Here is a 12843-nt window from a genome sequence, read left to right on the forward strand (position 1 = left end):
CGATGGTGGTCAAGATTATTTAAAGGGAAGATGAAAATATTACACTTTGGAATCTTGTCCCAACTGTCAAGAAGCATGCTCTCTAAGTCAACTAAAACGTAATTCTTGCTTGCAGTTAACATTCAAAGTATGTCCACCATGTAGTTAAAAAGACTGGCAACTTTAGTTCACTGCAGTCAACACCCAGATATCTCATCTAGTCAAGAGATAATTAACTAGCAGCTCCACTATTTTGGAAAAAAGTGTATAATGAGACACTTTGGGACAAAACACTAACACAATCAAGACTAACCAGAGAGGGTTTCTGTATGTACAGGGCAACAACTGTCGCCTTCAAACTGTCCATGTCACTCAAACTTTAATCTATAAACTTTAGCTACTGTTGTGTTGTTATGCTGAGTGTGCGTTTTTGTGCAAAGATATTATAGCTTTAAGGACAGCATGACTTTTAATCCACTGCCAAAAGGCCACGTGCTGTATATGCAGTTTTTATCAAGTCAGACAAGCCCTTTTATAGTTCAAAAACTCATCCACATACCTCTTGACTGTATCACCTGCACATATTCATGGCTTTTCTTAAATCTTAATAAAAAAAAGTGTGAAACTAAAGAGAAAAGAAAAGCTTCACCTGCTGCTATCAACAACACTTTGACTCAACACATCAAATTGAAGCTCTTTGACAAACAAAGGCCTTCACCACCGTGTTGTACTGGGAGGCCAAGTTGTGAAGAAAACCACACAGGATGTCATCACCTTTTTTCCAACAAGTCCTGATTGCATTATCAGAAACCTGGCATCTGGGCGTGACCTTGTTAACTGCCAGGGTAATCAACTTTAACCAAAGGGGAGGAGAGGGGATGATAAATTATTAGTGAGGAAGATTTTGTTCATGTTTTATTAAATTGGCCTGTCAAAGGGGGTTGGTCAAATTATCTGGGGCCTCGTTTATTGGAGGCCGGCCATATTGGCGCATCTGTTACAATTATTTATAATTTCCAGGCAGGCAGGAGGATGGAGTGCGTTTTTCGGCATCAGCCACATAAAGCAATTTAGAAATTAACTGATGCGGGAGCGTCTGACTTTTCTTCCTCGCGAATTCTCTCTCGTCGCCCTCCTGATTTTCATCCAGCGGAAAACAGAAAAGCCGGGAAGCCGTTAAAAGAGCAACAATATATATAAACGAAAAAAAAAGACAAACAGATTACACGTAGCTTAGAGTAAACCAAGAGACGGCGCGGGAGCATGAGGTTGAAAGAGAAGAAGAGAGCATGCAGGTGTGGTGAAAAAAATAAATAAAAAGAGCAAGAGATTGGGAGGAGGCTGAGGGAGGGAGGGGAGAAGGAAAAAAAGAGAGAGAAAAGCCGGTCTTGGTAATTACTGAACACGATTAGGTTCTTGGGGGAACTTGTCTGGCACTGGCGGCCCTCACATGTGAGGATGCGGCAGGCAGGACCATATGGAGCGAGGCTTGTGATTGTGCTCCCTGAAGCTCGTGACCCGTCTGCTGCCGAGCCCTTGAGCTGAATGTGAAATGAGACTTGCCAGGCCTAATGTTCTACACATGCACCATTTATGCCACAAAACAAATCTGATCACTGTTAATTATGGAGTAGCTATAATCAGGAGGGGGCTCCCCACCCACACACACACACCCAAAGCCACTCACTGCATGGATACACAAACGCATGCTCACACAATCGCATTCGAATAGATCTGTGGAACGACAGCATATGTGAAAGTGACTGGACAGGCCTGAGAAGTGAGGACTTTAAGCAGTGCACTCTCAGGCCTGGTGCACTTTGTATTCAAGATGGTGAGTCTTCAAAGAGCATGTGTCTTTGTGCATAGATGGATGAGTGTGTGTTTTAACTGGCAGCGCAGTGGAGGGGGACTTAATAGAAGGACGGCACACAGTGAGTAGGAAGTAGGTGCGTGTATGTTTTCGGAGTGTGTACCCAGCCCTGAGTCCTCCCACACAGTCTGTTTGACCCGGGTGTATGTGCTAGAACGAGTGAGTGTATGTCTCTGCAGCGGCACATGGCTGTGCTTCATTAATGAGGCGAGCTGTGCTACACAGAGTTTCTCATCTAATGAGAGCAGTTGAGCTTGTAAAACACACCACTGGCATCTATGTCATTAGTATGTCTCTGGCCCTGGACGTGGGCCAGCTCCAAACACTCACCCACTCACACGCACACACACATGTTGACAACAATATTTACTACTAATACACACCCAAAACTCAAACTCATGTAGGTAATACTATTTATTGATAATACAATCAGCACACATAACATTAGTCACTGACAAAAAATGCATTTTAAGCATTAATGGAATTCAAATGAAAAAAGAAATGTGTGAATACAGCCACGTGTTTACGATAAAGATTAATATACTTTAAAGGAGGTCCTGCGAGTTTAGTTAAAGGAAGGGCATTCGTCTTAATGGCTCAGTCACACTAGAGCAAAAAAAGGACAGCAACTCCTTGCGCCTAGGAAAAATCGGTGGTTGCTCGGTGAAAGCAGTGAATTGTTTTTGCTGTCTTAGACTGATTGAAAGTTGTTGCGGTGACCAACTGGTTGCCCATAAGCTGAGGCTGTTCTAAGTAGTTAAAGTAAAGTAATAAAGTAGACATATATTCACAGATTTAATCCCAATTAATCACTGTATTGTCACAGATTGCATATAAATGCCCACTTGACTCCATTTAGCAGGCTGATTCTGTCTCATTGTCTCTTGTACCAAAATCGCTTTGAAGACTCCAACTGACTGCAAGTGGTGATAGACCTAGTGCCTGCCTCGAAGCAACCATTTCAAAGGCAACAAGATTGCAAGTTCATTGCACATGGTTGCAATAACTTTGGTTGGTCTCCAGTCACCGTTTTCCTCATTGTGACTGTAGCATGAATGAAAACAAGGCCTGTGCCTTCAATCACATTTTCACAAAGTACAATGATGAACATTCAAAGCTAAATTCATATATGAGCTTATTTCCTCTCTCCTTTTTTTAACTGAACTTAATTTTATGCTTATTATGGTTAACAATATCGTAGCAATTTGTTACTAGCGTGATACCTTCCCCACAATAGCAATGCTATCATTATACAATAGTTTTGATACTCACTTACACATTTCTTTATTGCATTCATGTTAAAATGCAATGTAAAGCTAGAAGATCAGGACGCCATGCCATCTACAGCCTGACATGGAGATGTTTGCACCACTTTATAAACCTGCTTTTTGATTTGCTTTACCCTGCTGTCAGCCATTTTTCACATCACCACAATTCAGTTACCTTTAGTTCAGTTTACTATCTTTCATTTGGGAAATGCCACAATTGACTTAAATATTGACAATATATTGCAAAACACTTCTTATGTGATGCAATATAGTACTAACATTTGGCAGTCCTTAATCCTTGTGTTATTTTACAGAGCACTACAAAATTTAAGAAATTAAAAACCCAAGGTCTGCAAAGTGCTTAAAAATACAGAAATAAAAATTACAATACTGAGACAACCTGGACAACATACTAAACTCATCCTCATGACTTTTTGAGTGTCTATTCAACTTCTAGCTGAAAGCTGATTTCATATTTCTTCGTGGCATTATGTTTTCACCCTTTTCAGCCGATGACTGCCATTAATGATGATGATGATCAAAAGAAATGCCTCACCAAAGCCAAAGGTGACCTGACAAAAACGGTGGGTGTATAAATTTATGCACGTGTGAGCGTCTCACTAGCACTTTAATTACACATCTAAAAGCGTTTAAATTAGCCAACATTAATAAAAACCCAGGAGCAGATGTTAAAAAATGATCTCAGCAAGATAAGGGAGATGCAACGTGTGGGGTTCATTCAGTATATTAAAAAAAAACAGGGGGGGAAGGCCCGGTCATGTCTCTAAATGTTATTTCTGTGCTTCAGGCTTAGTATGAGACCTTACTGCATTCATGTATCATTATAATAAAGCGGCATTCAAATGTCTATAGACATAGTTTAAAGAAAAAAACACAGGTGTTATGTTAACACTATTGCTGTCCTATTGAGATAATGAGACAAACCAAAGCAAACAAAAAGAAAAAAAAAACAAACCTTGTATAAATTGAGTTTTTTTGTTTCTTTGTTTTTTTTAAATAGGCCATTAAAAAAAGTTTCAGTAAACATTTCAAAAGACACAGGTGCTTCTTCCCATTATATTTTGACCAAACTTTTCTGGATTGAATGTGAATGCCTAATTTTCTCTTTCCAATGTTGATGAGAGAGTAACCACTGCTTTGAATGACTGCCCACATAATTAACAACTTACCACTCATTTACTGCGGTGATGATTCCAGAAAGCCTGAGGTCTGCTGTGGATTCTAATGTTGGTCTTTAATCACAGCTCGGCTCTGATAGTAGCCAAACTCTAACTAAACTACAGTAAATACAAACGATGCAGTTAAACGCTTCTGAATAATGAAATGTTCAGACTAGCTAGTTTTCTGTCCGCTAATGAGGGAGCCTGCTTTGCATCTAGATTGCGATGGTGACCACCCAACCTGGCAACCCAAGCCTCCCTAACCTGGCAATTTCACAGCAGCTCGTTGTGCATGGGGGTCATCCAGGTGCCTGATGATCAGCCAGGCCCTAAAGCTAGAAGATCAGGGCATCGGGCCATCTACAGCCTGACATGGAGATGTTTGCACCACTTTATAAACTCAAACACAGGCAAATACCCACACACTGGACAACTACCTAAGCACAGGAGCAATTAGCTGACTTTTGATGTACTAAAAAATGGTGACAATCTATCTACATACAAACATAGATCTTAGAGAGACAGACTGATAGATATAGTATTTATATTTTAATTTGTGAATAAATAACAAAAATAGATTTAACAGATAATGAATGAGCATAAACTGATGTAGAAGGTGACATTATTCAAGTAGAAACCAGCCTGATTAAAATGAGTTGAGCTGTGTGGTCACGCCACACACTGCCCACATTTGAGCCTTTGTAAAGTCTTGTTCAGCTTCCTGTAAAGAGTTAACTTTGCATAAGACAAGCGAGAACGCACAATCTTGGTGCGCAGCATGGAAATGTAACACACAATAGGTGTTATTCCTCTCACCCCAACCCCTCCTTTATCCCCGCCCCCACCAAAAACCACTGCGGGTGGGGTGTTCAAAGCCGTCGCTCCGGTCCATATTCAAATGAGCACTGTGTCTCCCCCCCTGTGCTCCTGTTGCGATCAGTACTTTGATCACCTCCAATAGTAACTTCCACCAAAACATTTAAAATTAAAATCAAATCTGCCTTAACAACCCGAGCATTTGAATTTAACAGGTGTTCGGGAGGAAGTTGTTACAGAATTTGCGATTATGTGCTCGGATACACACACACACACCTTCAGTCAAACACACAACTATGAAGACACGATGTACCCACACGTACGCACAACCTGTCAGTGAAATTAGAGAGTGGGAAATAGAAAACCCTCCTGACTGAGCGCTATACCTTGGGATACCTGATCTGTTCACTTTGATGTCAGTGGGTAAGAAAGTTAAAAAAACAAATCAGCCAGACAGCAGCTACATGTGTTCGGTAAACAAAAGTTATCATTTATTCTTAGCTTTGGTTATATACATGATTTTTTTCTAATTATGTCCCAGCCCTGAAAATTGTGTGAGCTGATTTTTCACTCTGAGAGACAAGAAAACACATGCACACATATATCAGTAAGTCACAATAAAACTACCTGCCTTAAAATGGTGCATGACACAAAAAAATTAAAAGCCCCCCAAAAACATCTGCATAAATACCCAGAATTTCCCAGCAGCACACTGCATTGTAACGAGATGATCGATGTTATTCACTTCACCGGTCAGTGGTTTTAATGTTGTGGCCAGTCAGTGTATGTGCCCACACTACACACACAGAGCACTAACTGCATCTACTCTAAATGTAGTATTAATTACTGTGGGAACACTACAGTACTGTATTTAATTACTGACTAAATGATCCATTTATATTTTACCGCTGGTTAAATTAAGAGGGTTAAGTGAGACAGGTTCATTGTAACTCACTTAACATTTGAACTGATATCTTCTAACTTGCACAGTCTGGGAGCAGCACTTTCAGAAAATCAGCCAATCAAATTAACGAATTAAACGCTGCAGAGGCAGAAAAACATTTCTCCGCTGCTGCAAAAATATCGTCTTGTGCTGCATCAACTAGAGTTATCTGAAGGAGGAAACTGGAATGGTAAGTCGTAGAGCAGAAGAGACCGAGAGACTCCTTAAAATGTCAAGTGGTGTGTTAGAGAACTGCTGATGGAATAAAGTGTCTCAAGATTTTAATTTTTTCCCCAACCAAGTGTCTGACACTGTGTGGTCTACCACCTATCATCATATCGTTAGCAGTTACTAAAGGCCTCTATTGCCTTGGGGGCGATTGGTTCAAAAGGCACAACGCTAAAGCCAAAGTCCCGCTGACTGACAGACGTAGAATTGTAACTCTAACATCATCTTCAAAAACATTATGGAGTTCCAATTAAATCACCTCTCTCCACCTCTTACCTGGCTTTGCTGTCTGACCCGCGTGTGTTAAAAGGACTTCCAGTTACTTAGGTGGGAGGGGAGAAAGGCGATATCTAAAGTATGTTATTCAGAGAGTGCGCATATGCCTAGGACTGGCGGTGAGAGAAGATCAGATAGCGAACATAAAAGACACTGGTGCTCAGAGAGATGGATAGATCAAGGGTGAACTAGAGCAATATCAAACGAATGATTCTGAGTTAAAGACCACCACCACAGGCCATGCTGGGGCCAGTCAGTTATTACTGTGCCTGCAGGTCCACCTACACATTGACATCTCTGTACCTTGGGACAATTAGATATTAAGTCCAGGCAAGCAATTGACAGAATTATCAAACTATAATGTGTTTGTTGTGAAAGGAAGAAGACAGATGTAATGTCCAGGGAACTGTAAGCATGCACATTTTGTTGCTCTTACTCACACAAATGCATATCATAGATTGGCATACTTGCTATGCTAAGATGTTTTTATGCATTTGATCATTAAGGCCTTTTTGGAAGACGTAGTGAAGAATGAGAAAAGTGCTTACCTTAAAGTTGGTTTGTTTTTGTGGAGAGGGGTAAATGGCTGTTAGCTGAGGCTGTTGTTGCCGCTGCAGCTCCTGTTGAAGTTGTATTTGTTCCTGCTGCTGCTGTTGTAGGTCAGCTTGGAGTTCTAAGATCTGTTGGTCTTTCTGCGCCAGCTGGCTGCTCAGCTCCTGGTGACTCTGGCGGAGCTTGGCCTCACTAGACACGAGAGCCTGGTAGCACTGACTCAACTCTTTGTATAGCTGTCAACAAATATAAATAAGAGAGAAAGGTTTAAAATCCAAGCAAGAGGGAATGGAAGGGTCAGATCGATGGGAGAAAAATGACAAAAAGCACTCATTAGGTGATATTAAGACTGTGTTATATTCAGTAATAGAAAAATTAGGATAAGCTAAATAATCTAAATAGGGAAAAGAAGTTGTTAACAACACGTGTCCCAAATGATTTATGTTTGCAAAATGTCTTTCTCTATGATTCCTCCACGTGCATGGCAAAGTAGTATGCTGCAAACCCAGTCACAGTAACAGGATACTTCGAGAAAAAATGGTTTTCTGGCAGACACAAAAATAATTGTAGGTTACAGCTAGCTTGGAAATAAATCACCACAGTTGGTGAGGTCTGAGTAAAGCGCGACGAAGAGGTTATAACACTGTTGAGTTTGAGGTTGGGTGTGTGTGTGTACTTGTGAGTACCTGCTGATAGGAGGTAGCGTCAGCAGAGTGAGCCTCTTCTTGGTTCCGCAGAACTCGCTGTGTGTCGAGGTTGAGTCCTTCCAGTTGCTTAATCAGGTGGCTCTGCTCCGCTGCATGCTCTGTGCTCCGTCTGTACAGCGTCTGCACTTCTGCAAAATCACGACTACACACAGGCACTCGCATTACACGTTATGCAAAGTCATACAGTACACAACAATAATGTGCTGCTTACATTAAATATTGTGGATTTAGTTATATTTTTTTGACGTATTCAAGGTGAGAAACATAAAGGTCGTGTACTGATATTAAAATAACTATTTAAAAAACTATGCCAGAGAACCTGAATTAACTCAGTTTTAATCCTTTTGGGTTTTAAGATAATAGTGCATGTGTTACAGCTGTAAAAGCCTAACTTTTGATAAATATGCAACTCAAATTCATAAGCCTTTAACATCATCAATGCCTAAATGCACAACAAAACTATAGAGCAATAACAATCATAAACTTGTATGCACATTACATTATTGTAATGTATTTATGACAGCAGATTTCCTTCTTTCGTCAACAGCAGCTACATTTCTCAACATACCAAAATTCATCAGCACCAAAAGGTCATTTTCATCTTGTTTTGTATCCACCAATGGAATTACCACAAAGCGCTTCTCGAACTTGTAAGGAAATCTTTAATCACCCTGCTAAATCCACAAGAATAGTCTATAGCCCTGGTGTGACTGACATGTCAGAGTGCCTCTGGCATTAAAACAGAAAAGTAGTTAAAAAAGGTTGAGATTACCACTAAGGCTCCTACAGTTCTCACAGTTTTTATCATATCGACTAAAGCTTAGCCAAAGCCTGCCCTGTTTCCCTCTTCTCTCTCTTTTAAAGCATATCCACTATGCAGGGCTTATCAAGTGGCTTTAGGTGGGCCAGAGTGGAAGAAATCTGTGTCACCCCCAAGCCTCACAGCGAAGGAAGCAATATACTCACTCCTCCATGCAGTAACCCATGTAAATCGAGGTATAGACATATAGTACGTCTATAGCAGACAGAATTATACTTTAACTAATGAAATTAGCCATAAATATCACCTATTAGGGTTTGGATGTTGCAAGAACAGAGACACTATCTCAGCTGGTACAGCTTACCAAAGGCGATCAAGTTGTTCATGTTTAGTTGCCAACTCTGTGTCTTTGGAGGAAAGCAGAGCTTCTAGGCTGCTACTGTGGCTCTGCAAGGCAGTCAGCTCCTGACAGGTGTTGTGCAGTTTCTCCTCTAGATCCTGGTATAGAAGAGTAATAACAATGATTTTGTCAAATTTAGAGGCTATCCTTAAATGAAATGCTTTAAGAAGTATTAGAATTATTATGTCAACTTTTTGATGTGTCAGTGTTTATTTTCTATGGCAAAATCCTCAAACCAACGCAGACCAGCATCGTTAAATTTACTGACTCTGCAATGAAATTTGAAATAATTCACTTGTCACATTACTTTTACTGGCTGTCTACAAATAAACAAATAAATGATTCTGAAATTAAAAAAGTGACAGAAAAGCAAGGAAACTAGGTCTCACTTCTTAGCCCTGAATTACGATGCCTTCTTTAACACTTGTAATAAGTCGGCCACAATTTGTTACTTCACAGCAACTAGCTGTACTAGTTGCTGTGAAGTAATTGAATAGCAAAATTTAGATTTAGTTCTAACATGACAGTCTATCTGAAAATGTTTTTATTGTGCTTTTGTGCTGTTTCTTTGTATATAGGAGGTGCAGACAAGGCGTTAGTTAGCTTTGCTTTAATTTAAAGAAACCATTTGAGTGCAGCAGATTAAACAACATCAAACATGTACAGGTCACCAAACCCTGAATTCATCCGACGCTAATTAATATCAAGCAAATTATGTGAAGAATGCTATAAGAAATTATATAATCGGTCATATTTTTTTCACGTATTACACATCTTTGCGGCTCTGTATTTGCAGAATATTCCTCCACCGCTGTTCGGGTTAAGAAAATACTAAAACTATGCAGGTGTATCTTAACAGTGCACACAGGTCTACATTAAATGATAAATTCCCGAATAAATCTTTGACATGTCAAACAAATTGGCATGATATATCCCCTGCGCATCTGATATTTTCCATCACCAAGTTTCAAATCAATGTATGATACAAAAAAAAATAAAAAATCATAAAACAAGTGGAGTGTCTTAGGCTGTGATGGATGTGCATACACTAGTCACTGGGCTCATCCCATCCAAGAGTAATTACTCTGCAGCTCTAACTTATTCAAGACTCTCTGTCTGATTCCATTTGACTAGGGGAGCAATATGTTTCATAATGATTAGTCGATAAGGAAGGGGAGGAATGTGAGGTTCTTCTGTAGCTTTTATCTCCTGAGAATCTAGGAAATAAAATTTGAAATGTAAAAAAATAAATAAATACAATTTTCAAGAACTGCAATTTGATTGGTTGAATGTTTAAACAATAGCACAGTTGGTGTCTTATCGTATTTCTCATGTTCACAGAGAGAAGAAGCACCGATCCATAATGATGATCAGAGCAACAGATTCTGAAAGTTACTTGCTTGCATTTGGATAATGAAACACACCTGACCACAAACTCTTGAACCAACAGGCCAATGACTTAACGGAAGCTACTTTCGGTTTGGTCTGCTTAATTCTTCTTCTTTCTTTTTCTTTCTTTCTTTTTTTAAACCACAACTCAGGAAGATCTGTCTGCCCTACGTTAAATCATAACTTTGTCCTTCCTTTGAGTGCAGTCCCTGTTTATTTAATTCTGTGCTTTGCTACAGAGATCTTTTTATATTCACAAGCTGAAGAGGAAAGGGTGTGAGGGATCAGAAAGTTCAAGGTGTGTGTGAGTGCCTTTGTATTTCTGTGGACCTGTCCCCACATTCATACCTTTATTCTGGTCTGGGCAGCATCCCTCTGGTCTCGTTGGCTGTTGGCCTGCCTCTGCTTCTCCTCCAGGTCAGCTTGCAGGGCGGCGCAGCGGGAAGCTAATCCCTCTTTCTCCTCCTCTAGAGCCTGCACCACCTGCCGCTCCTCCTCCTCTTTCCTCCTACATTTTGTCTTCATTTCCTGAATAAGGAAGGCGTGTGTGTGTGTGTGTGTGTGTGTGTGTGTGTGTGTGTGTGTGTGTGTGTGTGTGTGAGGAGTAGAATGGGGAGGGGGTCAATAGGGCCAAATAAACAACGGTGACGAAAGAAGAGAAAAAGAAAAAGTAACATTTCAAACTGAGAAAATGAAAAAAGAAAACTGCAAAGATCCAAAAAGAGAAGCAGCCCATGGGGTTGAGGCTGAAATGAATATGTAAACAGTGGACCGCTTTTTCTGCGGGAGCCCACTGCATGGGTCGCTGATTGGCCAAGGTCACCTGTGCTGTATGACTGGACCCACGCGGCCAGTGTTTGGTTGGTGTTGGCCGAGCCGTGCTGCAAGAACTGGGCTCACGTAGGTACAGGGGCCAGTCTGCCAGCCTTAATGACAGGCTCCTAATGAGAATGGTGCTGGCTACAAAACCCATTAGACTCAACCTAGGTCTCCTTTGATGCTGTCCCCCACGATTTCTCACCACGAGACCCCACCAAGACTGTGTAAGGACCATCCCTTTATCAATTAATCATAGCCATGTCCCATCTAAGCATAATTAGGCAGAAGCCACACCATCGCATGCACATTATTCACTTTCCCCCCACTGAAGGAGGCATTAAGTATTTATCTGCAAGTTAACAACCTGCTTTTCTCTGGCTCGCGCTTTCTTTCTCACATGCAGACTTTCCAGCTGTTAAGTATTCTCTGTTGTCAGTAGCGGGAAAGTAAGCTGAAAGCAAGAAAGGGTGAGACAGAGCGAGGGTGGAGACAGGAAAAGAAGACACAAAGACACTGAGATTGCGTTCAAGAGGGCTGAACAATCCTCTTTCTCTTCTAAATGATTCATACCCCCGAGGCTAAAGCCACGGGGGACTTGTCGTTTTCGGTGCCACGCAGAAAAGAGACTTTTGAAAGCAGAAGCCCCGACTGCCACAGAAAATTTGTTCCACCAACCTCAAGTTCCTGACTCTTATTGACCAGTTGTTCACGCAGAGCTGTCAGCTCCTTCTTCATTAAATCACTCTCCTCTTCCGCCGTCCTCCTTTGTAATAAGCCGTTAATCTCCTGCTGCTGCCCGGTCACTCTCTGTGGCAATCAGGGTGACACAGAAAGAACAAAAAAACCCCCAAAAAACTACAGGTTACATTAGGCATATCATTTTTTTTAACCTTCATTTTTTAAACATGTTGTAACAAAACAACAAGACTATCACTTTTATATTTGCTTTCATAATCAATTGGCCTTGATTAATGAGCTATTCATGAGATCTACAAAGCATGAGCGAATGCTTGTTGGAATTTCCTGGAGCTTAAGGTCATGCCATTCAGTGTCATATTTTTGCAGCAGTCCAAAACCCCAAAGTATTAAGTGTACAGACAAAAGAAAGACTGGAAAACATTATCAGCATTAATTTTCTAACCTGACAATCAATGAATAGACTAAATGCTTCAGCTCTTAAAACAAGCGCTAGTGTAAAGTAATGACCACCCACTTTTTATATGTTTACTTCATGTTTTTTGGCAGCCTTTATGGCCTTAGTGAGAGGAGGCTGGCTTCTTAACACTGTATCAGCTGGGGTTTGGCATTGGCTGGTAATCCACAGTCTTCTGTGGGTACACCCTCCTCTCTCAAATAACACCGTGCTCTGGGATTCAATTAATTGCCATGTTGAGGGAAATCGCTCAGATATATCCAGATAGTGGATTTAGCGTTCCTTGCTACTCCTAGCTTGCCGTGCTAAGAACAGTGGGGCTTTAATAGATTTATACTGGAGAGCGGAAAATAAATTCAAACGCTGATAATGAGATAGGGAAGAACAATTTGAACCCCAGTAGCACTCAAGTGATAGAATAGTAGGGTGGGGGGGAAGCGGGTTGCGCCAAGTTAAGAGGTCTAGGACAGAAAGATTAGCGTCTGAAAATTCCCAGTAC

The 12843-nt window shown here is 40.8% G+C and overlaps 1 protein-coding gene across 3 annotated transcripts in view; it reads right to left on the reverse strand.

The window, feature by feature from the left end:
• The window catches only part of cntln (centlein, centrosomal protein), an 87994-nt gene that overhangs the window by 66180 nt on the left and 8971 nt on the right, over positions 1-12843 (reverse strand). For all 3 annotated transcript variants that reach the window (XM_063476151.1, XM_063476152.1, XM_063476150.1), the window contains exons 5-9: positions 11867-11998; positions 10721-10900; positions 8948-9081; positions 7803-7965; positions 7113-7352 (exon numbers count right to left, since the gene is read on the reverse strand). In XM_063476151.1, the coding sequence (XP_063332221.1) occupies positions 7113-7352; positions 7803-7965; positions 8948-9081; positions 10721-10900; positions 11867-11998 (849 nt within the window). The remainder of the gene's footprint in view (positions 1-7112; positions 7353-7802; positions 7966-8947; positions 9082-10720; positions 10901-11866; positions 11999-12843) is intronic.

This window comes from Pelmatolapia mariae, linkage group LG6 (assembly GCF_036321145.2).
Source record: "Pelmatolapia mariae isolate MD_Pm_ZW linkage group LG6, Pm_UMD_F_2, whole genome shotgun sequence".
Classification (NCBI taxonomy): domain Eukaryota; kingdom Metazoa; phylum Chordata; class Actinopteri; order Cichliformes; family Cichlidae; genus Pelmatolapia; species Pelmatolapia mariae.